This window comes from Schistocerca piceifrons, chromosome 3 (assembly GCF_021461385.2).
Source record: "Schistocerca piceifrons isolate TAMUIC-IGC-003096 chromosome 3, iqSchPice1.1, whole genome shotgun sequence".
NCBI lineage: Eukaryota > Metazoa > Arthropoda > Insecta > Orthoptera > Acrididae > Schistocerca > Schistocerca piceifrons.
Window position 1 is genome coordinate 588,286,776 of NC_060140.1, and position 27,645 is coordinate 588,314,420.

Below are 27,645 nucleotides of genomic sequence, written 5' to 3' on the forward strand. Positions count from 1 at the left end.
TCTCGACGTTCGAATGTTTCGTATGGTGTTAGCAGTCCACACTTTGGGCGCATGTCGACGCTACGACTCGGTGTCGTAAGAGCCATCGCCTGTAGTGCGATGTAGCCTGTCTTGTGGTGAAATATTGCCAGCACTATGTGAGCGCCGTCGGCGCAATATTGTGTATGGTCAATTAGCACGGACAAGTGCAAGTCATGGTAGACTGGCGAACCCCAGACCCGGAAAGAGGAAGCAGAAACAAAATTATGGACCTTGGATGAGACTTATACTACAAAAAAATTATGTTTGCATATATAATTCAGTAAGTTTGTTCCATTTCAACAACAGTAGGCATCCTTATACTATGTAACATTACGTGTACACAATCATAAAATGCCACTTCAAAGGTTTCAGACAAATCACCAGCACATGAGTGAATAGACGCACTTTCTGACCACTTCAGCGTCAGCAGACAACACCGGCGGACATCGAAAAATAAAAGAGGAGTATACAAGGAATAAAACGCACAAAAATTCGCTTTGGTAGTATTATGAAAGGCACAGGGTAGTACAATAAGTTAGTGTTTAGTATTGGGAGAAATCTGCAGGTTTGGTGGAGGTATACGGGGAAGCGACAGCGAAAATTAGAGTGCATGGCAGGAGTAGAACTGACCAAAAACCAACAAAAACACGTGCACACAGAAACTGACTCCTCACACTATATAATTTACGTCCATATAACTTTAACAGGGCCCTGCAGTCATTAAATTATTTTTTGGATTTGCACCCTTGGTAATAAAACAAATATATATATATTAGGTAAAGAAAAATATTCTATTCATAATTATTTTCTTTTATGTAAATGGCTTACATCGATGTAAAGACATTTGTGAGAGAATATGGCACTTAACCACTCCTGAGGATTGTGCAGACTCCAAAACCAACAAGGCAGATTGGACATCACGGCCCACACCAGCCAGTGAAAAGCAAGCTGGGAGCGGGCAGCCTTAATGATGACTCAGCTATACTGGTCTAAGTGTGGGGAACTCCTTCCCCCCCCCCCCTCCCCCCGCACGCGCTGCGACAGAACCGGCCCGCCAGCTGACATGCCTCCGTCCTCTACCAATGTAGATGGCACGTCTCAAAAACCAGTGCAGACAGCGGGACGCCACCACATGCCTACAGCAACACCCTAGCGGCCAACGATCCGCCAGGCCGCTAATCAAGGGGGGAGCGTGACACGTGACACCACAGTCCACACACACGCTGAGCCTAACCGACTCAGTGGGGTGCCGAGAGGGACGTCGACAACAGGCGAGCAAATCCGATGTCCTGCGCCAGCAGGTGTGCTCCGATGCACAGGTGAACGGGAAGAGCAGAGCTGCCCCACGGCCGGCCGGAGTGGCCGTGCGGTTCTAGGCGCTACAGTTTGGAACCGGGCGACTCTACGGTCGGAGGTTCGAATCCTGCCTCGGGCATGGATGTGTGTGATGTCCTTAGGTTAGTTAGGTTTAATTAGTTCTAAGTTCTAGGCGACTGATGACCTCAGCAGTGAAGTCGCATAGTGCTCAGAGCCATTTGAACCATTTGAGCTGCCCCACGTCCTGCTAACGCTGAATTTATTTCTATGGTAGGGGGCGGGTTGCACATCAAATGCAATGCTGTCACGCCAGTCACTGACGGCTAACTGCTGCCTGACCAGGATGACGCCAAGGGTCCGTAAGCTGTTCAAGATGCCGGTTGCTGCCCAGACACCAGATGCTGCGAGATGAGAGGAAACACCAGAGATGTCTGCTGCCATCTCTGCCACATCATGTGCAGAGTGAGAGGCCATTCCACTCTGGCGGAAACTGCTGTTCTTCAGTCCTACCAGTCACAGTTTGAGTGAGTGCAAAGGGCCATGTTTTCAATTCATGTGACATTTTCAATCGTAAAATTTGTTTCTTGTGGAGGTAGTGTAGGCTACCCTTCTTTAATATCATTATGTAATATCTTTTTGTGGTTTTGTATGTATCAATTGAACTGTCTTGATTGTGAGATATATATTTGTCTGCACATTTATTAATACTCTGATTATGTGCCTGCATTTTTTTCGTGTCATAGGAAATAATACACAAATTTATACAACTTAGTTAATAAGACAAACAGATTACAAATGTGATTTCCTTGTTCATTGAGAATTTGAGAATGTATGTGTTTCAGGATGGGTAAATCAATGAGCAGAGAACAGTTGATACTCCAGTACATTGTAAATGATTAGGGACATTAGATATATCTCACCACAGAATATAGTGTGAATGGGTATATTTCTTTGATGGAAGGCTTTTAACAATCTAGCGAATGTTTATCGGAAGTCTGCGGTGTATCAATGACCCTTGGGTCCAACATAATGCATACTACTCACATCAAAGTTTATTTGTACTCTTGCTGGCTTGCATCTTCATGTGAGTGAATGACACCTGATTGACAAAGTTACCTTTTTTCACGTATGTCGGTTATCAGGATGAGATTCCCCTTCTATTTTCAATTATTTCCTGTGGTTTATGTCACACTACACACAATTGAAGTGAGACACTACCCATGCAGAAACCAACGGCAAGTAGAAGGCAGTGAGAGACTACAAGTTACTCTCTCATCTATTTTAGCGTATACGGAAAATTATCAAACATTTTGTTACAACCTGGCAGACCTTGAGCGAGACTCGAGAAAGTTAACGGCCTGAGCAGGCGTTTATGGAGCCTGGTAGGCCGCTGAGAGCATGAGGTATTTTTATCGTTCTCAGCTCACAGAAACGGCATGTCCGGAGTTGGAAGCAATTGGCGGCGAGCCCATCCCTCAGTAAATCCTGCTGGACAGGTCCACAGCCGTACAGGGCAGACAGAGTAGCCTCTTGTCGAGAAATGTCTCTAGCAAACCAATACCGCTATACCTGCATTGGCGCCAGCCGAGGACTGGGCTGGGGGGTGGTGAACTAAAGGGACACATCTGCACGGTGGAGTCGTAAACCAGGCATTGAGTGCAGAGCCACGCGTAATAAAAATTCATAAGTTTTCGTGTTCAACGATACTGCAAACAGACCTGTGACCCACTTCCATTGGCCTCCTCGGTTGTATAAGAAACTCCAGCATCTGTGAAACATTTACAGGTAGAATCTTTATTAAACCTCATAGCTAGTAGTAACAAGCTCCAAGGGACAGGTGAGTTAGATAATGATCTATAAGATTGTATCTGTTCGCTTCTTGCTGTGGAAGCGACGTGACTTCAGAGAAAAAGATCTTCCCCCTCAATGAAAACTTGAAAAAGGCAGTAATTGGCAGTTTCCTTTTTTCCAGTGATGCAGGTTTCGTAACTCTTTCCGTGGTTCGACATGAGTTTGTGCTGTCGTGTGGGAGGGGAGATTTAGCACCTCTAGAGCAGCGTGATTAGCTCAAGACCTCGTGAAGGCAGTGTCGTTCGTGCACTTTGCGGGAAAACGGATTTTTTTTTTATGAGGAGGTGGGAGGCACTCAGGTGCTGGACTTGGGTCTGGTAAGAGGACTTCTGGTCGATGCTCTGGCATGTGTTGTTGGTGCTTGGGACCTGTCCTGAGACTGACTTCACTTGCGAGTAGTTTAGACTGGGGACCCTATGGTAAAGTTCTTGCTGTACCGCCAGTGTGACTTCAAACGTCTCGGACTACACGTTTGCCGAGGGTACACTTATTCGTTTTTGGTTTACCAGTCTGGACATTTGGTATGGTTGTGCGCTCTGTTGTATATGTGAGCCAAATTGGTCCTTGGTACGACCACCGAACGTGTGTGTCACACACTGAAATCTACCGTGATTTCAGGGCTCTGGTAGAGAGTAAATTACGATCCATCTACCTGGTCATTACACCGTGAGATTTTGCTTTTTGTTCATTGGTTGTGATCGATTCACAGCTGCCGCCTTACGTCTCGCCCCCGCCGCACACGTCTCGCCAACTGCAAGTTACATCGCTGCACGAAGCAAACAGAGTAACGTACTGCTGCTCCGGCCTTGTCAGGGCTTACAGATCTCAATCACCATTGGCTCTCAGCTGCACCTACATAAACTTCTGTAGATTTGAACAATGAAAGTCTGCTCAGCATCAGATCAATTCAGATTGCGTTATCTACATTTTTATCGCCAGAGTGCTTGACTAACTTATGCCACCTAGGATCCTTGCCCAGTGTGGTCTTAAATCACCTGTTAGTTGTTAACGGTATTCGATCACAGCGTGTTTAGCATAATTTATGTCGGTATTTGTTTTGGGAAAATAAAATTGTTAGTAAACTAAATTTTGCATACATTCTCAATCATCTTATGTAACAGCCCCACGGGTTAACTTTCAAAGTAATTTAAAGAAACAGAATTCGAGTTGTAGTGAAAGCAAAAGAGATTGAGGGAGGAGGTAAATGGAAGGGTGGAATGCTTGGATAAAAATATAGTAGCCAACCTTTCGGAAATTCTCCAGAAAGGTAAAAATTCTGAACTTTTTGCACTGCAATAACGTGTCAGAACTTCGTCTACATTGTTCATAAGAATTCTAACAAAGACAATTGAGTTGACAATGACTGTGTGGCGATTTCTGTATAACATGACGATGGATCTCCATCGTATCTGCCTAGCGGCATATCCCAACCTAGAAAGCGGCATAGAACAGGTGTCGGATTGGCATGAACTGTAACATGTATTTTGGACATGCAAATAATTACTATTTCTGCGCAACCACACAAAACAGGCAACTACCACCATTTACATTTTTCTTTTTCAGGGAAGTTTACGCAGCATGTCTCTCATTCATAAACTGCATTAGTATGTTATTTGTTTACGTAACGATGCTGTTATGACTTGCATAAGGAAAAGCAAATCTACCAACATGTGTAGGAAATCTATATTGGCAGCATTAGTTCTTGCCTATTCGTTTCACTGTTTTGCGTCACTGTTGCTCACATTGGTGTGGATGCCACAATTGACGTACGAATTTTAGTGTGATAGGTTCATTAAGGGCACACTCAGTGCCAAGCAGGATCTCAACGGCCCCAAGTGACTGACGCCCGAGAGGATGGAAGTGTCGTTTAGTAGATTACGCAGCGTGTTACAGCCACCACACGTACTTCGCGTACTGCGACGTCTGGAAAAACGCAGCCTGCCTGCACGGTGACCGATTTTGCAGTTTTCCTTGCCGATGGAAGAATACTTTGATCATTTCTACACAGACCCTGCACGAATACCTCCACCTCACATAGCCGATAAACTGGACAGCAGCCGTTATAGTTATGGTAAGTTATGCCCTGTATTCGAAGTCTCTGAAACGTTATCTTTCATCAAGTTTCCCCGAGAGGTTGTGTTTCCCTTCTTGCACTGCCCTAAGTCGATACGAAGAGTTCTGTCAGTGGTGGAAACTTGGCACTCCAAATTTTAACGCCGTATGGCGCCCAAATACCATACAAATTGAAATTTGTACACTTCCTACCAGGACTTAATTCCGGCCGGAAGTGTCAAAACAGCATTTCGGCATCCCCCGTGTAAATTTTTTGTGTCTTACTGGACCAAGTCAGCACCTGATATTTAAAATGATACGTACATTGAAAAGCAACATAACAATCGTATGTTGCCTCTGCGCCGGCACCAGTGAATGTGACAATGGTGACAAATTCTATGCGATGGGCAGGGCCGTTGCGCGAGGTACTATGTGTGTGTGTGTGTGTGTGTGTGTGTGTGTGTACAGTATACCTAAAATAAGGTCACCTTCTTTCCGAAGTTGCGAATGGTGCACATCGGTAAACGCTTCAACGTTGCGTTGGCGGCAGTTGACGTCATAGTCACTAACGACTTGTGTTGATACGTATCGAGCAGAACTAGGGAGCAAACTGACACTGCTACGGGGCACGCGGTAGCACCTATTGCTTAGGTAAAGTCTCGTGGTTTTATTGTTTTGATAATAAGATTTTATGTTTGAAACACATGAATTACGGAATAGTATTTTGTAAAGAACTATTTCTCATTGCTAGTATTATCAGAAGTTTTCAAAAATCGTACATGTAATTTTTTTGGCTGAGGTGATAAGGAGGCGCTGGGGGAGGAGGGGGGGGGGGCAGCGAGAGATGAGTGTTGTATGGACAAAGATGTGCATTCTGGCACCTAAAATTTTATAAATTAAGCACTCCTTCTTACTTTACCGTAGACGTACAAGAAGTGAAACTTTATTATCTGCTATCCTTCAAGGTGCTGTAATTTTAGTGGCTGTTCTAATTTGCACACGCAGTACGATGTACTTGACAGTAAAAATATGAGCGGAAGGGAGTGACTTTTACTAATGGTTCGCCCCACTTAGGGATTTTAATAATGTAGTACGTACGTTTCAGCGGCCCCTGACGTAGTTCAAACTTTAGTTAAGTTTCCCTGCTGTTTCCTCACATTGTAATACATCTGGGTTCCTGTTACCACTTATACCAACGAAAAAGGCACAATAACGAAAAATTAAGTCCTCGTCTAGGAGAAGAGCTGTCGTAGTATGAAAAGTCAATGTTTAATGAATTACCTAGTAGCAGAAGAGCTACCACATTATCGCACTAGCCTCACAATATCAGACAAATCATCATCTTTACTGCAGACATCGAAAGAAGTAGAACAATGGTTAAGACGCATGAATAATAGCCACAAATATCGATATTTTAACTACCCTCGTATTATCTTAACTTTTTTAAGTCGCTTCTGCTACAAACCACTGGCTTCTTCTTTAATTCAGTGTAGTTGAAACAGTATTCGATTTGTAATGACTGAGACGTAGGAGAGAGGACAAACTATAAAACTACATCCCTTCACATTGTGTTTCCTTAGTAGGTAGTTTTAATCTCACTATTTGAATTGCTTATTTCTGTCAGGATTTGCATACTTCTCAACATTTTAATACCTTTCCGAAAAGACTACAGTATTTACTGTAGTATGCAGAGAGCGTCAAATCATCAGTTATTCTGGCCTCCATATAAAGTTCCTCCTTCCTCTTTCCTCTTAGATGAGATTTTAATGTCCTTAGTTACCAAAGTCTTACTTGGCCTTTAATGGATTCTCTGGATAACGTTTTAGGTAAGCTACTTCAAATACTGACTCAAATTCACTGTAGAATGAACTGAATTTCACATTAGCATCTTTTTTTATATGTACCTCATCCCACATCACCTCTTTTAACTTACTCTTGAAGCACTATGTCCAGTTTTCATTAACAAATTTCACTGCTTAGTATAAATCTACCTCAGGCCTGTAAGGTGCTATATTGTTTATTTAAATTACATGACGATAATATAGTTAATTGACAATTGGGTGCACATTAATTGTTTCAACGTGTGTACTATTTTAAATACGTTATCAATCAGGGTCCTGCTTACTTGCAGCACAAGAGTTGGTAAATTAACTACTCAAAATAGACTGAAAACCACAAATAACGATCGAAGTAATTTTTCGTGTCTGTATCTTGTAAGAAATATACACTGAAATCTCCATGAACTACTATTTCTCCTTGTCCGACAGGTAGTTAAATAGTGGATCTAGATTTCTCATAAATAACTGAAAGATCTGTAGTGTCTTACAAATACCAAATAAGCTTTCTGCCGTAACAGTTCACAACGACATGCCTCTGATATCGGCGAAAGTTATTTGTTCCAATATATTTGAGTCTTACAAATGTTGCAACACCTCCTCTTTCAATGTTAATTCCACATGAAAATGGTGATCGTCTATTGTCCCCGATATTTAACCTCTTTCTCCCAGTGGTAAGGTGGTGTTCAGAGAGGTGCAAAACACCTGTCACTTCAGCAATTTTCTCATCTTCTGTATATTAAGTATCTGATCTTGTTTTTCAGCCTCCTATCATTCTGATGAAACGAATTAGCTGTACGTTTCTGGAAAATATAACATATAAGTCTATTAAGTCCTGTTCTATTCTAATTTCTTTCAAGACTGTCTCTCTATTACCTGACCCTAAGCTAAAAATGTGCACCTCCGACTATAGCATTCAGATGGTTTTGGTCTTGTGTACTTACAACCGCCCTTACACTTCTTGCAAGGGGCTCAGCTCATCTCCCCCTCTTATTCAGGTGCAGGCCATGTCTAGTGTATCCCTATCTTCAAACTGCACCAAAATTCATATCATGTTTATGAGACTTTCAAATCGAAATCAACCAACTCAGCTTTTTGTAGACACTTATGACTACCCAGGCTAGTCGTATCGCTGGGAAACGTACACACAGCCTACACAAATGTGTTCTGTTTCTGCACCTATTTCCTCCAGATCATCTTTATAGCTATATTCTAAGTAACTATCCAGGCTGTTACCTGCACCTCCTACTGTACGTGCCTTATCCTCTCCGTCAAAATCTCTGAAGAAAGCCCGTATGTTCTCTGTCGCCTGGCTAAGCTTCGCTTATGACCTAGTATTGCAGATAGGGTTTTTCCTGTATCACTTCGCGTACACCCCTCCTGTGTCTGCGAGCTTGCGGACCTTTTTTTTTTTTTGCTTGACTTTTAATTGACCTAGCAGAGTTGTTCCTACGAGTCTGGTCCACTCTGCTTTGCTGGGAGACTGACTGAAGCAGCCGTCTCCTATTTCAGGTAACAAGTCAAACTGATTGCTAACTCGAATTTGAAGTGTGAATTCTGAGTTTTTCTCCTTTCACCTTTCACCATCTTCCACTGCGTTTCCCCCTTCTTCCTATCTAAGTCAAATTACGTCACTTCTAATACTGCCTGATGAGCACGAGTCATTATTCCTTATTCCAGGATACTCTTGTCTCGACTACATAATGTACAACTCTATGAGAGAGCCGCATCTGATAACTGGCTTCCCTCTACATGACTCCAGCCAAATACAAACCCACAGTCCTGACGGGTTTGTCCCATAGTGAAAAACCTGTGGAAACATCCACATTTGTCACCCATGACGATACGTTTGACTAAACTAAAGAGCATTTGATACACAAATAAAGTAACAATTAGTGAAAATTTATCTCTTGATGAGCTGCGCAGCTAAAACCTAGGTGGCAGGCGGAAGTAAAACAGGAGAATGTAACGGTGCAGATATTCACTGAACGTGTTTCACAAAGCAGTGGACACTAAATGAATGGAAATTAATAGGGAAAATATTTCTAATAACACTGTTAACCGACAACAAAAATGGTTCAAATGGCTCTGAGCACTATCGGACTTAACATCTATGGTCATCAGTCCCCTAGAACTTCGAACTACTTAAAGCTAACTAACCTAAGGACATCACACAACACCCAGTCATCACGAGGCAGAGAAAATCCCTGACCCCGCCGGGAATCGAACCCGGGAGCCCGGGCGCGGGAAGCGAGAACGCTACCGCACGACCACGAGCTGCGGACTAAACCGACAATGAATACTTCACAGATGCCCACTCAATTTCAGTTTTAAATTACTGAATACACGAAACGAATTAAAACTAAGAAAGGACGGTATTTTTAACAACAATATTAAACAGGCACCATCTGGACATCATGGAAAACATTGCATTGTATTCTGAACAACACTCAGCGTTCCGCAGCTGCCGTTTCTGACGTCAGAGCGCTTAGAGACAGAGAGAGAGAGAGAGAGAGGGAGAGAGAGAGGAAGGGAGGGAGGGAGGGAGTGGGAGAGAGAGAGAGAGAGAGAGAGAGAGAGAGAGAGAGAGAGAGAGACAGAGAACGAGACCGCCCGCCACTGACTGCCGACTGCCAACACCAAGCTACCTTTTGACTGGGCTATCGGCAGCATTCAGACTGCAAAACTGTCGTTTGTTTAAAAAACATAACAGACATAAAACACGGTGGTGAAGAAACTCAAATATTGAAGCTACTGACTTTCAGGTCAATCATAGAAATTCTTCCAATCCATATGTGGCATACAGCAAACCAGTGCTTAACAGTATTGGTTAAAACAGTCTTCGTTGCAATTTTAGTTTTTTTATTTTTCAACCATGCGTTTCACCTTATTTAGCCATCTTCAGGTTATCTTAATTTGGTATTTCTTAGAAGAATCCTTTAGTCAGTGTAGCCAAAGGGCATCGTAGAATATATCAGGCCAACATCGCCTTCGTTAAACTCAGTAAAAACTTTTCTAGATGGAAGCGAGTGACACCAAGATCTGCATAATGCCTTCCCGTTCACAGGAGCGAGTAAAAGAATAAGATCAGATTATTACAGATAATACAGAGACAATTTTGGAGAAAGTCTTTCAAAATTGCTTTAGCAGGTGGTGCCTGGTCTTTGTGCTAAACTGGCCTTCTGTCTGAGGTATCAGAATTGAAAAGGTAATAGAAATGGATGTTGTTGACTAGATTTCTGCTAAAAATCAGTACTGCATTTCTATACTTGTACCATCACAAATACAACGTAATGCCTTAGTATTAATGGAATTCGAAAAAAAGTTTGCTTCCTCATATTTTGCCAAAAATTGACATTTGTGAGATCGCGGCTGTGTACAAAAATACAAGTTAATCTTTTCAAAAAAGAAACAAGCAAACAACCGCTGTTAATAATATTATTTATTTATATAAGTAGCACTGTTACCGGTTTCCAGATTTCTGTTCACTTTCATACCACGGTTGTTGTTATTTACATCAGTTGCTGGAAAAGAACATATAATCTATCGGCTAACATAAACCACAACAGACGTAATATAAACGGGAACTGCCATATGAAGATGAATCTTTCGCTTAGAAACCGTCAACCGTGCTATCTGTATAAATAATTAGCATTATTGGCAGTCGGTAGTTGCTGTTTTCTTCTTTTCAAGAATTAACTTCAAAAACTTTCTAGTTGGCAGTCAGAACCAGTGAGTTTCCTGGTACGGCACTTACGTTCTTAAACGAGTATTTTTTTTAATTTGCCTCATTAGTTTTCGGGCAGTTGCGGTGTGTTGCATAATTCTGTAGTATCAGGATACCATCTGAGCTTTCTGGGCTAATATCACTTATGTTGAAACAGAGATATATTGCTTTTTTGTTCTCCTGACAAAGATCAGATTTCACACTAAATATGTTCTCCACTTACGCTCTTTGCTGTGGCTAATGCTATGAAGTATATGATGTCTATCAAACGTTTTGTTAGTTGGTACTTACGAGACGTGTCGTAGGGGATGCCATTGAGTTCGGCGAAGCAAGGCAGAACGGCGGCAGTGTTGGCCTTGGTTGGTGGCCAACAGAGCAGTCGGTCCCAGGAATGCGGGCACCAGCCACCCCCAGTACCGCCTCCGCTCCCGCCTCCGCTGCTTCCAGCGGCGCCCCCTGCAGCCACCTCCGCCGCCCCCAGGTAGCAGCGCAACTCTTCCGCATCCCACCTTGTAGCATTCAGCAGCGCCTGCACCTCGGCGTCCATCTCCATTGTGGTGGAGTCGCTCAGCTACTTTCCCATCTGCTTCTGGCGCTCTGCACGGCACAGTGAAAGGCCAAGTTCTAGAGGCACGGAGTCTTGGGAGACGTCGCACAAAGTCTACTTTACAACCGTCACCTAACCACTGCAGTCGCTTTTTAAACTACTTAAGGAAAATTATTCAGGTACTAGTTCCACATACATGTGAACACCACACTGAAACATCAACAGATTGCCTGCGATTCATTTTGTCACAGATATTTCTCCTTCATTTTCGTTTACAATGGGAAAATTCTTCGGAAAATTTGGGTTACTGTTCCTTGTTCGTGGTATAATCCGCTTAAATTCGGAAAAGAATCTCTTAGTTATGTTAATTGCTATAAAAATTTTGAAGCGAGTTTTCAGATAGATTTCCTCCATTAGAGCAAACTACTAAGTTATATTTTAGTAGGCCTTCAATCGGATAGAAGTCTGTAAGTAATGTTTGGTAATTAATCGCTTTGGTCCCTGATCAGACGTGAATAGAAACTTTCCCATAACTTATACCGTTTAAACAAATGAATTTACACCAATTTTGATTTCAAAGCCCACGGTTCATATTTGGTCACTGTTCAAGCTACAAGGTAAGCTCTTCAATTATTTCGACACAGGAAGCACTCTTCAGCAGCTCTTGCAGATGAGAAAACAGCCACAAGCCTCGATGACTGCCCATAATCTGAAAAGAAACAAAGTAAGAACACTTAGCTATTTCGAGAGCACAGTATGGATTTATATACATATAAAAACAATCTAACTAAATTTTTACAGTTCCGACACGGAACTGGAATATTTTACAAAAACTACAATAGTAGTATCAACTTGGAACAACTTAAAGCAATCTGCACAGAGTATAACTTAATTGATTCGAAGATAGTATACACTTCGCGGAAGCCAACAGTTACCCCATGTTATTGCGCAGTCTGGGAGCTGCCAGAAGTTGGGTGTATGAGGACAGGACTGCAGTTGATTTTATGGGTGTAACAGAAGAAATCTCAGATAGCAACCGTGGTCGAATAATATAAGACATGAACTGCGATGTACTTTATTGGCAATCTGTGACCTTACGTTGTTCCCGTAACGCAGCAATACGTAATTAGTTCAACCTGCTAGAAAGCTTGGAAAAACGAGACTTGCCTGGCAAAAAGATATATTTCAACAGTAAATACACTCTTATCAATATCTCGTATGAATCCAAGATTGTAGAGGACAAATGCGTCACTGCTGCACTAGTCAGACCTATCTGAGAGGAGTGCAGACAATGAAACCTATTATCAAATACCTATCTTGTAGCTTAGTGGGAACTTATCGACACATTGACATCCAGGACGTAAGCGTATGGATCCCAAAATGCTTCTGCCGTTGGTGGTCTTGATACTAATAATGTAATTCCCTCTTGTCAGACGAATCTATCTCCACAGCGTCCTCAATATTCTTCTTACGATCACCTGTACAAGCAAGTAGTAAGGTGGAATGAACTGGTACTTGCGTTATATTTCGTATGCTGGCTCTTCCTCAACTGAACGTATAAAATATCCATATTCCTATCACAGGCAGCACTGGTTAGTCTTGTTTGTAGAGACATGTAATGGAATGATGGCACGTTCTCAGACGTAGTAAAAGGCATATGATAAACGTTTTGTTCGCTGGTGGGATACTGGGAAATTGCACTCATTGTACAAGTGAGATTTTAGACGAAACGAAAAAAGTATCCCATGCAACAATATCAATGAGTCACAAATAGAATCAGTAAACTCACGAAAATACGTAAGTGCAATAATTTGTCAAGATGTAGAGTGGAATGATCACGTATTCTGAGTCGTAAGTGAATCAGTTGGTAGATTTCGGTTTATGGTAAGACATACTGCTTACAAACCAGTCATGAAATCCATTCTAGAATACTGTCTCTTCCATATAACACCAACAGTAGCTATTATGTTTATTAAAAAAGACAGCACGAATGACAACAGATCTGATGACTCGTGGGTAAGCGTGACCGATATGTCGAAAAACGACAACGTCAGAAGACTGAAGATTGACGCGAAGTGTCCTGCGAACGCTACTTACAAAGTTTCAAGAACTAAGATAAGCGATTGGTCTTGGACTATGCTACGCGCCTCTAAGTATCACCCTCTTAAGGACTGCGAAGGTAAGATTTGACTAATTACAGGGAACACGCAGATATTTAAGCACATTATTATTCCCGCGTTGCAAACACGAACTGAACAGCAAGAAACCCTTGGTACATGTTACAATGACAAGTACGGTCCCACTTGTCAGCGGGGTTTAGCTTTAGATGTAGACAAGTAGTCACTCTATCAGTGTACAGGGTGCCTCAAACCTTTTAGTTCTAATTGAAACAGGTGATAGTGTGTCCACACCCGATTACACTGAGATAGGGAACCAATGTTTGGAAATTCATATATATTGTGTTATGCACAAACGTAACGTACGCCGCGTAACAATAGCGTAGCTCATAGTAATTGCTCTAAGAGACGACCGCCTGTGTCAATGGAAGGGTGGCAACGGCTTATGAAGTTCTGTTGCACACTCTCAAAGATCCCCGCTGTGTGTTGTACTAGGAGACAGGCAGCTTGGACCCTAGCAAGCAGGTATTCAGCTGTTTCTACGGTTGGTTACGTGTTAACGTAGCCCCGAGAAAAAAGTCGAGGCCTGTGCGGTCCAGCAGTCGCGCTGATCATGGGTCATAACCCCTCTTTCCAATCCAGCTGTGAGGGAACGTGTTGTTCAGGTGCTTGCGAACATTAAAATCGAAATGGGCCGGTATACTGTCTTGTTGAAGCCTCATCTTCCGCGGACAATAAAGGGTACAGTCCTTGCAGACTGTGGCGGCATACCTCACCGGAACACCAGGTGTTATGGACCAGTCAAATGGGGAGACAGAAAGTAGGATCCTGTTGCATAACCTTGGATAATGCCCTCTAGAGTAGCGTTGCCGGTGGCCACCAATATGGGTGGCGCGAGGATCGTCCTGACATCAGACATGGGTGTAGCGGCTGTTGAAAACATCGCGGATGATGCTGTAGTATACAGAGAAGTTGCTGCATTAGAAAATTGTAGCGAAATACAGGAAGATCTGCAGCGGATAGGCACTTGGTGCAGGGAGTGGCAACTGACCCTTAACATAGACAAATGTAATATATTGCGAATACATAGAAAGAAGGATCCTTTATTGTATGATTATATGATAGCGGAACAAACACTGGTAGCAGTTACTTCTATAAAATATCTGGGAGTATGCGTACGGAACGATTTGAAGTGGAATGATCATATAAAACTAATTGTTGGTAAGGCGGGTACCAGGTTGAGATTCATTGGGAGAGTGCTTAGAAAATGTAGTCCATCAACAAAGGAGGTGGCTTACAAAACACTCGTTCGACCTATACTTGAGTGTTGCTCATCAGTGTGGGATCCGTACCAGGTCGGGTTGACGGAGGAGATAGAGAAGATCCAAAGAAGAGCGGCGCGTTTCGTCACTGGGTTATTTGGTAACCGTGATAGCGTTACGGAGATGTTTAATAAACTCAAGTGGCAGACTCTGCAAGAGAGGCGCTCTGCATCGCGGTGTAGCTTGCTCGCCAGGTTTCGAGAGGGTGCGTTTCTGGATGAGGTATCGAATATATTGCTTCCCCCTACTTATACTTCCCGAGGAGATCACGAATGTAAAATTAGAGAGATTAGAGCGCGCACGGAGGCTTTCAGACAGTCGTTCTTCCCGCGAACCATACGCGACTGGAACAGGAAAGGGAGGTAATGACAGTGGCACGTAAAGTGCCCTCCGCCACACACCGTTGGGTGGCTTGCGGAGTATCAGTGTAGATGTAGATGTAGAACAGTTACTACGAGCTACGTTCTTGCTATGCGGTGTACGCTGCGTATGTCCACAACACAATAAATATGCATTTCTGAGCATTCGGTCCTTTGTCAATATAATCTGTTGTGAACCCACTATCACCTGTTTCACTTTGATCTAAAAGTCTGAGACACCATCTGTGTGCATCGTAAATTAACAATACGTTGAATCTACGTACTCCCACATGAAGTTCTAGACCAAAATGTTGCCATGGAACTTATTAGCTAACTTCTACAAACATTACTGATGTACCTAGAGAGGCGGTGCAGCGGTTAGCACACCGGATTCGCATTCTGGAAGACGATGGTTCAAATCTGCATCCCGTCGTTCAGATTTTGATGTACCGTGATTCTTCTACACAATCCCAGGCTGATGCTGCAACTGTTTCTATGAAAGTGCTTTGGTCTATTTTCTTCCCCGATTTTTTGTAGTCCTCTCTTGTGCTCTGTTTCAAATAACATCGCTGTTGACTGGACTTTAAACTCTTTATCTTCCTTCGTTTCTTCAACTCTATCGTCTCAACAATGGCCTACCCCAGCGCTAATGCAGTCAGGAGCTCTTAATATCATCAGATAGATTCATCGGAGCACCTAAGTCGTACACTGCTATTACTCTTACTCAGAATGGTTTGCAGCTCTGATACACCTCAGTGGGAAGGGATCGATACCTTGAACTCTGAGCATTTTTCGATCTGTATTCTCGTCGCAGGTTGAGTAATGACCGAGAGACAGACGACACGAAGATTGTGAAATAAAGTTGTATCTTGTGACTAGAGCCGTTCTACTAGAGCTAGTCCACACCGCCACAACGAATGGACACCTTTTGGGATTACGAAGATATATTGGTGGACATGGAATTCCACACCCCATCTATAGTGATAATGACCTAACATTAAACGTAGCCAATAAAGAGATAGCAGAACTTTAATATGGCTTCTCTGCTAATAAGGCCCACCATTATCTCGCATAAAACAGTATAATGTAAAAGGTCATAGCTCCGCTTGCGACTTAGTGACATGAAGGTGGGGGAGAAGGGTCCATTGAATGAAAATAAGTCTTAGAAAAGTGCTTGAACGCTCCAGCATGGTCAAAGAAGGCTGCAGACTGTACTCGTGAACAATGTCAATCGTCCAAGATGAAGACGAAGAGCTCTGCCCATCGCGCTTCCTCGCGAGGGCTAGATTCACCGCATTGCAAACAGGACCAAAGACACCATTTGTAACACACTTGACGAGAGAATTCAAACTCCTTGAGCAACCAGAAGAATATCTCTGTAATCCGTGAGGTAAAAAGTATCTTATGCTCTTGTACAATTCTACCATGTTAAACTCCCAAATGGATGGTGGACGAGGATCACAGACAGTGACTTCGCCCTCCGACAGCAGAACATGTAGAAGAACGCAAGAGAGGAGTAGCCGAAAAAAGACAGACTTAGAGTCCCTATCGCAGTCAGTCTTGTCAGTGCCGATGGAAAACACTTCACCAGGCTTGTCCAGCTGCTCATAGCGCTGGAAGTGGTCCAGAGTAGGGAGGATGTGGCGAATCGCTAAACGACATCTCTGATTTCTGTGTAACAACACTTGTAACTAATGTCGTGTAACCTCAGTGACCTCAACGTCCTGTGTAAAAAAGAAATCTATATACTGACTGCCGGTAAACCACTGTCTAATTGTTCTCACAATGGGTATTGTGTTAACTGGGTGATCACATTACTGATCATGCAAGCAAAACGATCCACCACGTCACTGAAGCTTCCATTTAATAATATTCAGGTCAGCTACAAAGGCATATGCCCAGTGGAGAAGCGGAGAACGCAACTTCGAAAGTAAAGACAGGAAGGTGGTTCTGTGCAGGTTCAGCCGGCCAGTGTGGCCACTCGGTTAAAGGCGCTTCAGTCTGGAACCGCGCGACCGCTGCGGTCGCAGGTTCGAATCCTGCCTCGGGCATGGATGTGTGTAATGTCCTTAGGTTAGTTAGGTTTAAGTAGTTCTAAGTTCTAGGGGACTGATGACCTCAGATGTTAAGTCCCATAGTGCTCCGAGCCATTTGAACCATTTTTCTGTGTAGGTTCAAGACTTCCCGCACTGCAGATGACATCACGACGTCGTGGTTTCATAATTGACTTTATGGTTACCTGGTTGCCACACCTTACGGATCTGGAAGCACGGTCCCTAAAAGCACTAGATACTTCAAAATGCATTGTCTGCATTTCACGGGGAGCAGACCGAAATTATCTGCTTGAATTGTGTGGAGCGTCTGTGTGGTGCCGGGTTTGTTGTGGGCACGTTGCGCATGGGATTGTTACGGCTGCCCTACGTGATGATTTCGGCCATTGTGCCCGATAAGGGAATCTGACTGATCATAAATGTCTTTGGAAGCTGTTCTATTCCTAGCTTGTGCTCGGAACTTCTTACGGTGAGGCAAGCTTCTAGGAGAATATTCACGGCACAGATGTGCATCTTATAGAGCCGCTTACACAGCAATGCAATTGATTTTCACTAATGCACTGAGAGCAACGAGGACTTTTGAGATTCGCGTAGAACACTGTTTTTTAGGCTTGGGTGTAACTGATTTTACAGCTCAGCTTCAAGGTTGGAATGGATCTCCATTCTGGGTTTTCACCCAACTCGTAATTGGTCCATATCTTACTTATTTAAGAGGCTGCATAGTGGATACAACTTTGAAGTCTTTATTTTATAGCGTTTTTCACAAGAATCATAATTTTAATACAGCAGACCTTGATCAGCCATTGATGCCTCGATATAACTCCTTTCCTTTTCATTTTTCCTGAGCATGCCTTCAGGATTCACTTATTCACAATTGGCATGCTATTAGCAGCAATTTATTTCAGTCAATGTGCACTTAAACTGTTCTATGGTGATGGAATGATCATTTAAGGGAAAAGTTCAAACGAGTGCCCCAGTTCTTGTATACAAAATGATGTGCGTCTTCTAAACTTCCTGCGGGCATGGTGTAAAGTTGTTGATGTCTCGAGCAACAAGCTTCATCGATGTCCTGCGTTCAGTGACATAACAACGGCTCTTTAAATAACTCAAAATGAAAAAAAGCACTTACTGGTGCTAGACTGGGGGCACGAGAGGGCCATTCCCCAGACCAAAGGCGTCCTAAGCATTGCTCTGTGACACCAGCAACTTCACATCTCGTCCGCAGGCGTGTGTTCAGCAAAAATCTCAGTGAATGAACATTCCACTACCAGAACATCCATCTGCACACAGTCAATTATGTACAGCATCCACGTCCAGAACTTCGAACGTTTCTAGCTTTTTAACCAAAGTCAACTGATATTTGATTAAAATTCGTGCATAATTAGTTTAAACTCGAGTTACATGTTAGAAAAAAGTATTAGTCTGAAAAAATTATAACTCTTTTCAGTAACTATGGAATATAGTTATGTTCATGACCCTGCCGAAAGAGTAACGTTAGTACATCTACATACCTAAATAAATATTTCATTCGCTTATTATTTCGTACGTTACATTCGAAAACGTCATAAGTGAAACACTCTCAAACCGGGAAGACGAAAATTAGCAAGCTTTAGTCTTTAGAAGCAAACTGTAAAGGTACGGGCTGCTTTTTGATTACATGATTAGATTATATCTACTGTCAACCAGATTAACAGCACAATTTTTGTGAGTTGTTTGTTATCATTTTATCGAATGTCTAGCTACAGAGGCTCGTGCCAGCGTGGTAAGGATCTTTTCCGTATGCTTTAACGACAGGCACTCGATCGTCGCGATTGTAAACCGTAGTGTAAAATTTATTCCCTTGTCGGAAAAAAAACATTAATTTCTTTTTGAGTCAGACATTAAATAAAGCAGTGCTTTTTATTCTACTTGTTCATCTGTTTTAATCTCTTACTTTCTATTAATGTTTTTTTTTCAGATCCGATAATGCGCATAATATCCACCTGTAAGGATGTGTGTGATCCATGACGGTTAATGAAATAAAACTACATATTTGTTCCGTTCTCTCCAACACGGACTAATACGTAAACATATATTATGTACTGAAGGAGATTAAGGTTTAAAGTCCCGTGACGATGGAGTAACTTTAGACTCAACATAAGCTGCGCTAACACAAGCATTTGGAAGGATATCGTCTGTATATACCAAAGAAATTATTATATTTTCACCTTAATGGACTGGGAGCTGGTGGGGTGAGGGGATAAATGGAGGAAAACCTGCATTACGATTGTCGGACAAGGATATGCACCCGATATTCCTCAGTGCAGCTGCCGTGCCTTAGCAACTATGCCAGGTCATTCGCTTTTGTTGAGCATATTACATTCTCACACACGGCCATGATCCTTAAATCATAAAACCATGGCTTATAATGAGATGCACAGGCATTCTTTCAGTTGCAAACCAAGTAGGACTGCTAGACCACACTGCGCAAAATCTTACTCACCACCAGGAGCCATTACGCTAACACCGTTTAACATTGCCTACTGCCTTCATACTGAAATCATCTGACGTGGCAGAGAGTCCACAAAATACTTCAGATCCTTGATTTCCATTGATGATTAGATGGTGCAGATTTACCAAAACTGCTACGTTGCACCCTTTGTTCAATACAGATCCAAAAATTTTATGTAGAACTAGTTGTTACCCATGGCCGCCGTCACTTTGTTATGATGAGTGTTGGTGAGTAAGCAGCTAGTGTATGTGCGATAACATCAGCTGTAATCATGTATCTGCCTGGCTGCGTAGGCATAGCTCGCGACGTGCGCCCCGCTCTTCCCCCCTCTCAAGACGTCACAACAAACGATGCTTCGGTATGCGTAGCATCCTCGCTGAGCAGTGCTTACAAAGGGGCGTGGGCAAGAGCGCGCATCTATGCATCGTGCTACTGAAGTAGCTACACATTGTACAGCGTGCACATTATGTAACAAATAGCTTGGAATTGAGGATTAAACGAGAATTGTATTCATTACTTACATTGGTGTCATGCACCACTTATCAACCAATAAAAGCATTTTCACAAATATGATAAAGATCAAAAATCAAAGAGCAAATAGCTTTATCAAAGAGTAGTTAGTTACTCCTAATTCGCATAATGATTTTCAAATCAATAAGTGTCTTGTAGTACTCACTTTCCGAAGTATCCTATGTTCTTACACGGAGCTCAAGGTAACTTCTTACCAGATGTAACCGAAACTGGTTCAGCGGGTTAGTCTTGAAAACATAACACACAGAGTTATTTTCGCATTTACGATACCAGTAAATCACTATACAATTTTTTTCGTGATCCGATTTTGATGAAATAAGGCCTACACGGTGAGACAAGTTATACTCGAGTTACCTGCGGAGGCACCATGAAGTTTCGTCTGGCTGTTTTTTAGTTTAGCATGTTCAAACAGACAAACAGATTGACAGGACGGATTTAGTAAAAGTTTACATAACGATATTTATTTATCGTGATCCTACTTGATGAACTAAAGCAGTGGTCGTCCAGCTGCGGCCCTAATTAATTAGACACGTGGCCCGCGATTCTCAGCCGCGTTTCATAGTAATCCTATGCACAGGCAGCTAACAGTCTAATCCAGAAATATCAATTAACGTCAAGAGCTTGTTAAGTGAGAAAACTTCCTCATCAGAAACAGACAAAAATGCTTATGGGAAGGGTAATTTTTTAACGTGTGCTTAATTTTGAATGACGGCTGTTAGCGGATTGGCCCATGGTCCAGGAAATGATAGCCGCCTTACCTGAGGGGCAGAGGAGTAAGTAGCGCGTCCACTGCATGACTACAGGATGTGAGAGGGGGAATTTTTCACTCCAGTACTGACAACTCACTGGTGTCCCCTACTGGCACCGATCAGCCGTTATGGTATAAATTTTGACACGGAAGTAACAGGGATTCGTGGAAGCGCATTACAGAGATGCTCCTCTTCAAGTGTGGTACTGATTTTTAGCACGGAATATGAAATCAAATCAAGCATGTTCTAATACAACGCAATGAGTTGAAGGAAAATGAGATTCAAAACATTTTGGAAACATTTATATTGCATTCCACATTGAATAATGAATTTAAATATAAGTGTAATTACAGTGTCACAACTTTTGGGTCGGTGAACGTGGCAGCAGTCTGTAACAGAAAACAGTCGACACGAAGTTGCCCGAATGGTGCAGATTTTTAATAATCAGTACTTGTTGCGCAGTGGCTAACTTTTCGAGTGTCTACTGTGACTAATCTGTTGGAGGCTCATAATACAGTAATTTATGTAAGTTACCAATTACTAACGGCCGGCCGTTGTGGCCGAGTGGTTCTAGGCGCTACAGCCCGGAAATGCGATGCTGCTACGGTCACAGGTTCGAATCCTGCATCGGGAATAGATGTGTGTGATGTCCTTAGGTTAGTTGGGTTTAACTAGTTCTAAGTCTAGGGGACTGATGACCTCAGATGATAAGTCCCATAGTGCTCAGAGCCATTTGATTAGAATTGCTAACAAGATCACACTAATGTAAGACCACAAAATTAAATGACTCTGAGCACTATGGGACTTAACTGCTGAGGTCATCAGTCCCCTAGAACTTAGAACTACTTACACCTAACTAACCTAAGGACATCAGACACATCCATACCGAGGCAGGATTCGAACCTGCGACCGTAGCGGTTGCACGGTTCCAGACTGTAGGGCCTAGAACCGCTCGGTCACCCCGCCCGGCTGTAAGACCACACTAATTTATGTAGGTTTTCAGTTAAGAATCAGATCGGTATGTATGCGGCCTATAGATTCAAACATACAAATTTGAGTAGATTACCAATTAATAACAATATCACACTAATTTTTATTGATTACCAGTTAATTAATGATACAGGTATACATGCTACCAGAGGTGCAGCCCTAAAATTCCAGTGTTGGATTTTGAGTAAAGAAGTTTAATTATCGCTGAGCTAAAGGCTATACACGGCCACAAGATATACGTTTGTCACCTCTGAAAACCCCATTAAAATCTGTCTAGTAGCTTCGGATAAGTGTGTTCGGACACACACAGCAGTTTTACAGATCCGTTATTACCAGAGAGGATTAGAGGAAGAGGCGAGGTGCAATAAGCTGCTTGAGTGTTCGTCAAAACAGGAATGTGTGATAATGGTCTGGAAGACGGAAATGTCCACACCATACTCATCGTGTCGACGTAGATAGAAAGGTCAACACGTCGTCTCACATAGTATTGAAATGAGCGTTCTTGGTTATCGAAATGAGTGACCTATAACTTTTTTTTTGCGGGATCACTGCCGTACTGAGTTACACTCTCCAAACACTGCACTTCATGCCCCTCAACGGACCGTCAGTGCACTCACTGCATTGCATAATTTGGACAGAAAATTGTGACTCGGTGGTCAGACACTGACCAGCTTAGAAGTTTCCTTAGTACACTGAGGTTCTGCAGTTTTCTGTGCTCTTGTTGACAGTGGCCATTTACAAGGTACCCGAACCCCGAATGCCCACTGCATGGAGTTCTGCTCGCAATACTCGCTCAGAAACTGAGATGTACTTGCCTTTACTGACAGGAGTAATCACTGCTGAGCTAGAAATCTACTGTTACTGACAAGATTTGATTTTACACTTGCCTCTGGTCTCTGTTGGTTAGGATCTTATACTATCGTAGTTTTGGCAACGTACGACCTGACTGTGAGTGGCATACAATGTCTTGTAGACACGTTGGACAATCCGTGTCGATGCAGCGGAATTTATAGACAATTTCATTCACGGTGCGCTCGTGGTAACGCTCAGACGCGGTAGCTCGTTACTGCAATGCTGTCATGTTTCCACGTCGACGCTTTGTACTGCACCGATTCCACGAAATCTACCATCACGTACACAAAACTGCACTGCCACAGCTTGGGCCAATGTTGGAGATTCACATGACAGTCTGGTATCAGTTCTCTAAGATCTTCGGCTTCCGAAAGCGACGAACGTTCTCTTTTCAGGATGTGACTAATGTTTCCACCTGCGGGCTTATCACAGGCGTGCCGCCCAACGTGGTCATAGCAGAATGTTTTCATGCTCAGGTAAATTTTCTTCTATTTCTGCCTTAAGTATCATGACAAAAAGTACGGATGTTTGCTAACAAGGGAACCCTGCCCACTCTTCATCGCCGATTTCGTCGAAATGTTTTATATATTCAGGGCTTGGCCAGAAGTGGGAGTGACAGAAGTGGAAGCTCCAGATGTCCAAGCGTTCAGAATAAGATTTTTTGGAGCAGGTAGGCCGAGGCATTACCCTTTACTGTTAGCATAACATCCATGCATCGGATGGCACAACGGGAAAATCGCAGAACGTTAGAACGATTATGCGACGGTCGTCAGGGATTGAGCCTCTCTGTGGAAAGTACTATTTTATTTTCAGTTCTTATGTTACCTGTACTGCAAATCAACCGGAATAGTTCTCATTACATTGAATTTATTAATATTCTCATAAATGGTATCAAAAGAACAGGTGAAGGAAATTCTGAGAAAGTAAATACATTTCCAAGGAAGGATTCTACTTACACTATCCACAAGAACTCCTCCAATAACTTTCCAAGAATGGTTTGTACTGAGAGCGTACAGGATTTCCTATTCAGTTTGTTTCGTTTTCACCTTCTAGCCGCTCTTAGCAGCTACACGCGAGCAGCTGGTTCCCGGTGCGGGTAAAATCGGGCCATCGGTTCCTGGGCACAAGAGAAGCACGTGTAAATGACCAACTGCAAAGTAATAAAATCATCTAATTTTATATATGAAGTTTTCGTGCAAGCCTTACAATCCCAAATATTCCTTTGACTTCCCCTTTCGTGCTTGTTATGAAGATATTAATAAAACAATATGTTTAACATTATTTCGGTTGTTTTGCATTGTAGACAACGTAAAACCTGTTATTAAGAAAGAAAACTTCCGTATAGGGATGCGAACAGAGAACCGTCAGTTTACCATTCACAACTTTTACAATTGTACTAACCGCTGCCTATAATTTAATCCACGATAAAACACTTATCCATCGCCAGACCAGAGCCAAGAATTGCTATTTTTGTACTCTAATGGCTATCTGCTACTGTCCCTTTCATTTTATACCAATCCTGGATGTTCCACAAATCCTCTTGTGAAATCATTTAATTCTTACATTCAAATAACAAAGATCTTTTGAATCTTCCTCTACGCGGAGAGCTAACCATTCGGCTGCACCTCGCCGACACACGGTGCGATATTCCTGCAGTCGATATGCCCGTTCGCGGCTGATTACCTGCAGTGCCTTTGCGTGCCGGACGGGCCGTGGCGGAAGGCGTGACTCGGGTTTTGCGTGCGCCCTGTTTAAAGGTCTCGCCGGACCCTGCTTCCGGCTGTTCCTGTGCTTGCTGGTGGGTTTTCTCACTGTGCCAATGAAGTAACGAGGCCTCTTCAAACAGACGTGAAGGCTTCTTTAGTTTGCTTGCACTTACTCTGTTACGTCCTTTGGTATCGGTTCGACACGACAGTGCAACGTACCTATATATTTCAAACAGAGGTAAGGGGTCAAATGTTGTGGACGTCCCTTGGCCTGGCAACCATTTGTGTTTCTATCGTAAGAACGGGTATACTGTAGCTATCCTTACAATATAGGGCAAAAATTTAAACTTCACAAACTTCGCCCAGTCCAAGCAAATTTAGAAAGGCGGTTGGTTCTTTTGCAATAGGTGTGGTGCAGGGAGGACATTAGCCGTGATACCGTGATTTGTGGGTACGAAAAGTACCAATTGTGGGGATGGCCACTTTATCTACTTATGGCGGAGCGTCGACATTTTCACCCAATATTTTTAATATCATATTATCTAGGAACTGTGAAATATTTTTGGATACGATTCTCTGTTTCCGAGATCCAGAGGTTACCATACTTATGCACGTAAAATATCCAAGTAATATCTTGTCTGAAGCGTAAATGTAATTATAAGTGACTTCGTCAACGCATGTTAAGGGTTCTGGTGACATCGCAATGGTTCCAACGTCACCGAAACAAGTTTTAGGCAGCATTTTTTCACCAATAAAACTTTATAAAGTGCTGTCTCTATGTAATGGGCACCTCACGCCTATACAGGCTGTCTTGGTCCGGAAACAATTCCATGGTGCCACCTGATGACGTAAGCACCTTGCAAAAAGTTGTATTACCATACGAAATTCTTCGTATTTGCAAATAAAAAACACTAACTTTTTTGCTTTACTGCAGGCACATACAAAAATGTTGTGCATTTTATATAACTAGTGTAAAGTGAACTAGCGTTAGATGGGGGACAGTTTTGTGTTAACTTTGTGTTATCCCTACTTATTTATTGTTCATATGTGTCAAAGCAGGTAAATATGTCAAAGTACACAAATAAGCTGTGAAAACTTTATTGACCTACCGAATTCATTGAATATAAGCAGTTCACACTGATTGATCACAGAAAAGAAGAAAACGAGCTGAAAAATGCTCCCGTCGGTGCGCAAAAATGCGGATACTAAATCTGCTCCAAACTCCATTCCAACTCACTGACCAAAATATCTTGTCATGTGAACGAACATATTCGCGCTTTTCTATGCTGAAAGAGAATAGTGGAAAGACAGTGACGGTGGAAGACAGATGAGACAGTACCACTGGAAAATAAAGAGAGGAGACAATGATGATGGAAGAGAAAAAGTAGCCATGGAAGAGAAAGACAGATAGGTGAAGACACAGTGGGAGCCGAAGAGAGAGGGGCTATTGATGGTTAGTGAGAGAAAGTGGCAATAAAAGAAAAAAAGAGACACAGACGAAGATAAAAACAGCAGGAGCTGAAGAGAAAGGAGAAAAAATACGAAAAATATAGATGAGTGAGACCATACAAAGACTTGGGGGTCAGGATCCCTAGACCGGCGAACATTAATGCTTACTTATAGCGCTGAGTGCATTTTGTCCCGAAATTTTAGACACGTTGGCTTAGGCGAAAAAGTAAGTTCGACTCCCCAGAACTAGTGAGCTTCCGAGGTATACATGCCAAAACTTTTGATGAGGAAGGCGGCTTCACACATTTCTGTCAGAGTCTTTTGAAGACGAGCATATTGGCCTTTTGTGCTCCGACGGGAGCACTTTTCAGCTGGTCATAGTTTTGACCCAAATATTCGTAGCCCAGACAATGGTGGTCAGGCAAATCTGTGGCGTCACTTCGCAAATTTCGTGTACGTCTTTGTTCACTTGTTTATTAATTCCGCTACTGAAAGATGTCTTGGTTCCTTCATTGTCTTAGAGCCTATTTTACATTTTCCAAGATTGACAATACGGTACTTCCTTTACAACTGTCTCTGAGATTTTAACTTTCTTCACTTTATTACATATCGATTCTGATACCTTCGTAAAAACTTTACTTAACTACTGCATCGGAATGTGTTTCTTTGGTGAGCGTTGGCCATCCGCCATCGCGTGTCTTAGGCGCTAGAGGGTGCCACGTGCTTCCGTTTTCGAAAGGTAGTCAGCCACTTACTTTTCATTCTTCTTCTTACTACGGTAACGCAGCATTGGACAGAGTCATTGTTCAGAGCCTTAAAGTGTTGAGATGTGTCTGACTCTGGAGCCGTATTTGAAGGAGAATATTGCTCTGATGAAATTACTTGCTTGATGGAGAAAAATAATTTTGAATATGTTGTACGACACGCGTGGTAGAATCCTTCCAAATCATTTAGTATGCTTATTTCTGTCTTACCGTTTCAGGTGAGTAAAGTCGTGTTTTGTATCCCGCCTCGCAGTCTTAGACATTGAGTATTCACAAGCAGTGGTATAGGTTAGGAGTGGTTTCGAAGTATGAAGAAGGTTGATACTGGACACTGAGTCACGGCTAAGCTCATTTAGTTTTAATTTGCATTAAATTGCACGTTCATTTTCAGGCAGATCATTTTCTTTACTAATTCTCGCTGAAATTTACTAAAAATAGAGCACCGTCATCTTCTTGACTTGAGGTTTGACGAATAGTAGCTGATGATTAAATTACATGCTATGAAACTATGTTAGAATTTAAACCAATTTCTTTTCATAGCATTTAGCTTTTTCGGGCATTGAACAAGATAAGACGATGTGAGTTAGTGTTTGTGATCATCAGACTTTTATGTGTGATATCATATATCAAAGAATGATATTTATTTTGTGTATGAGAAGTGTTGGAGTTCTGTTGAATGTTTCTGATTTGGATGCTAGATCACAGTGCTAGATGATAGATTCACACTGAGATGCTAGATTCACACTGAAGTGGTGGATACATGTATGAGAAAACAGTCTCCTTTGCACTGCAGATCGCTATAAACGAGAAACTAACAAAGATTAGTAGCACATGTTGCTTCTATGCTACTATTCTCTAACGCCTTCTATGATGTACTGAAATATGCAAGCCTTTTTTATCCGTTGCGATATTTA

General features: G+C 42.4%; 1 protein-coding gene across 1 annotated transcript in view; it reads right to left on the reverse strand.

The window, feature by feature from the left end:
- LOC124788862 (diuretic hormone receptor-like) overlaps positions 1-11,356 on the reverse strand; it is a 317,583-nt gene extending 306,227 nt beyond the window's left edge. The window contains exon 1 of the mRNA XM_047256145.1: positions 11,095-11,356. Coding sequence (XP_047112101.1) covers positions 11,095-11,356 — 262 coding nt within the window. The remainder of the gene's footprint in view (positions 1-11,094) is intronic.
- Between the last annotated feature and the right edge of the window lie 16,289 nt (positions 11,357-27,645).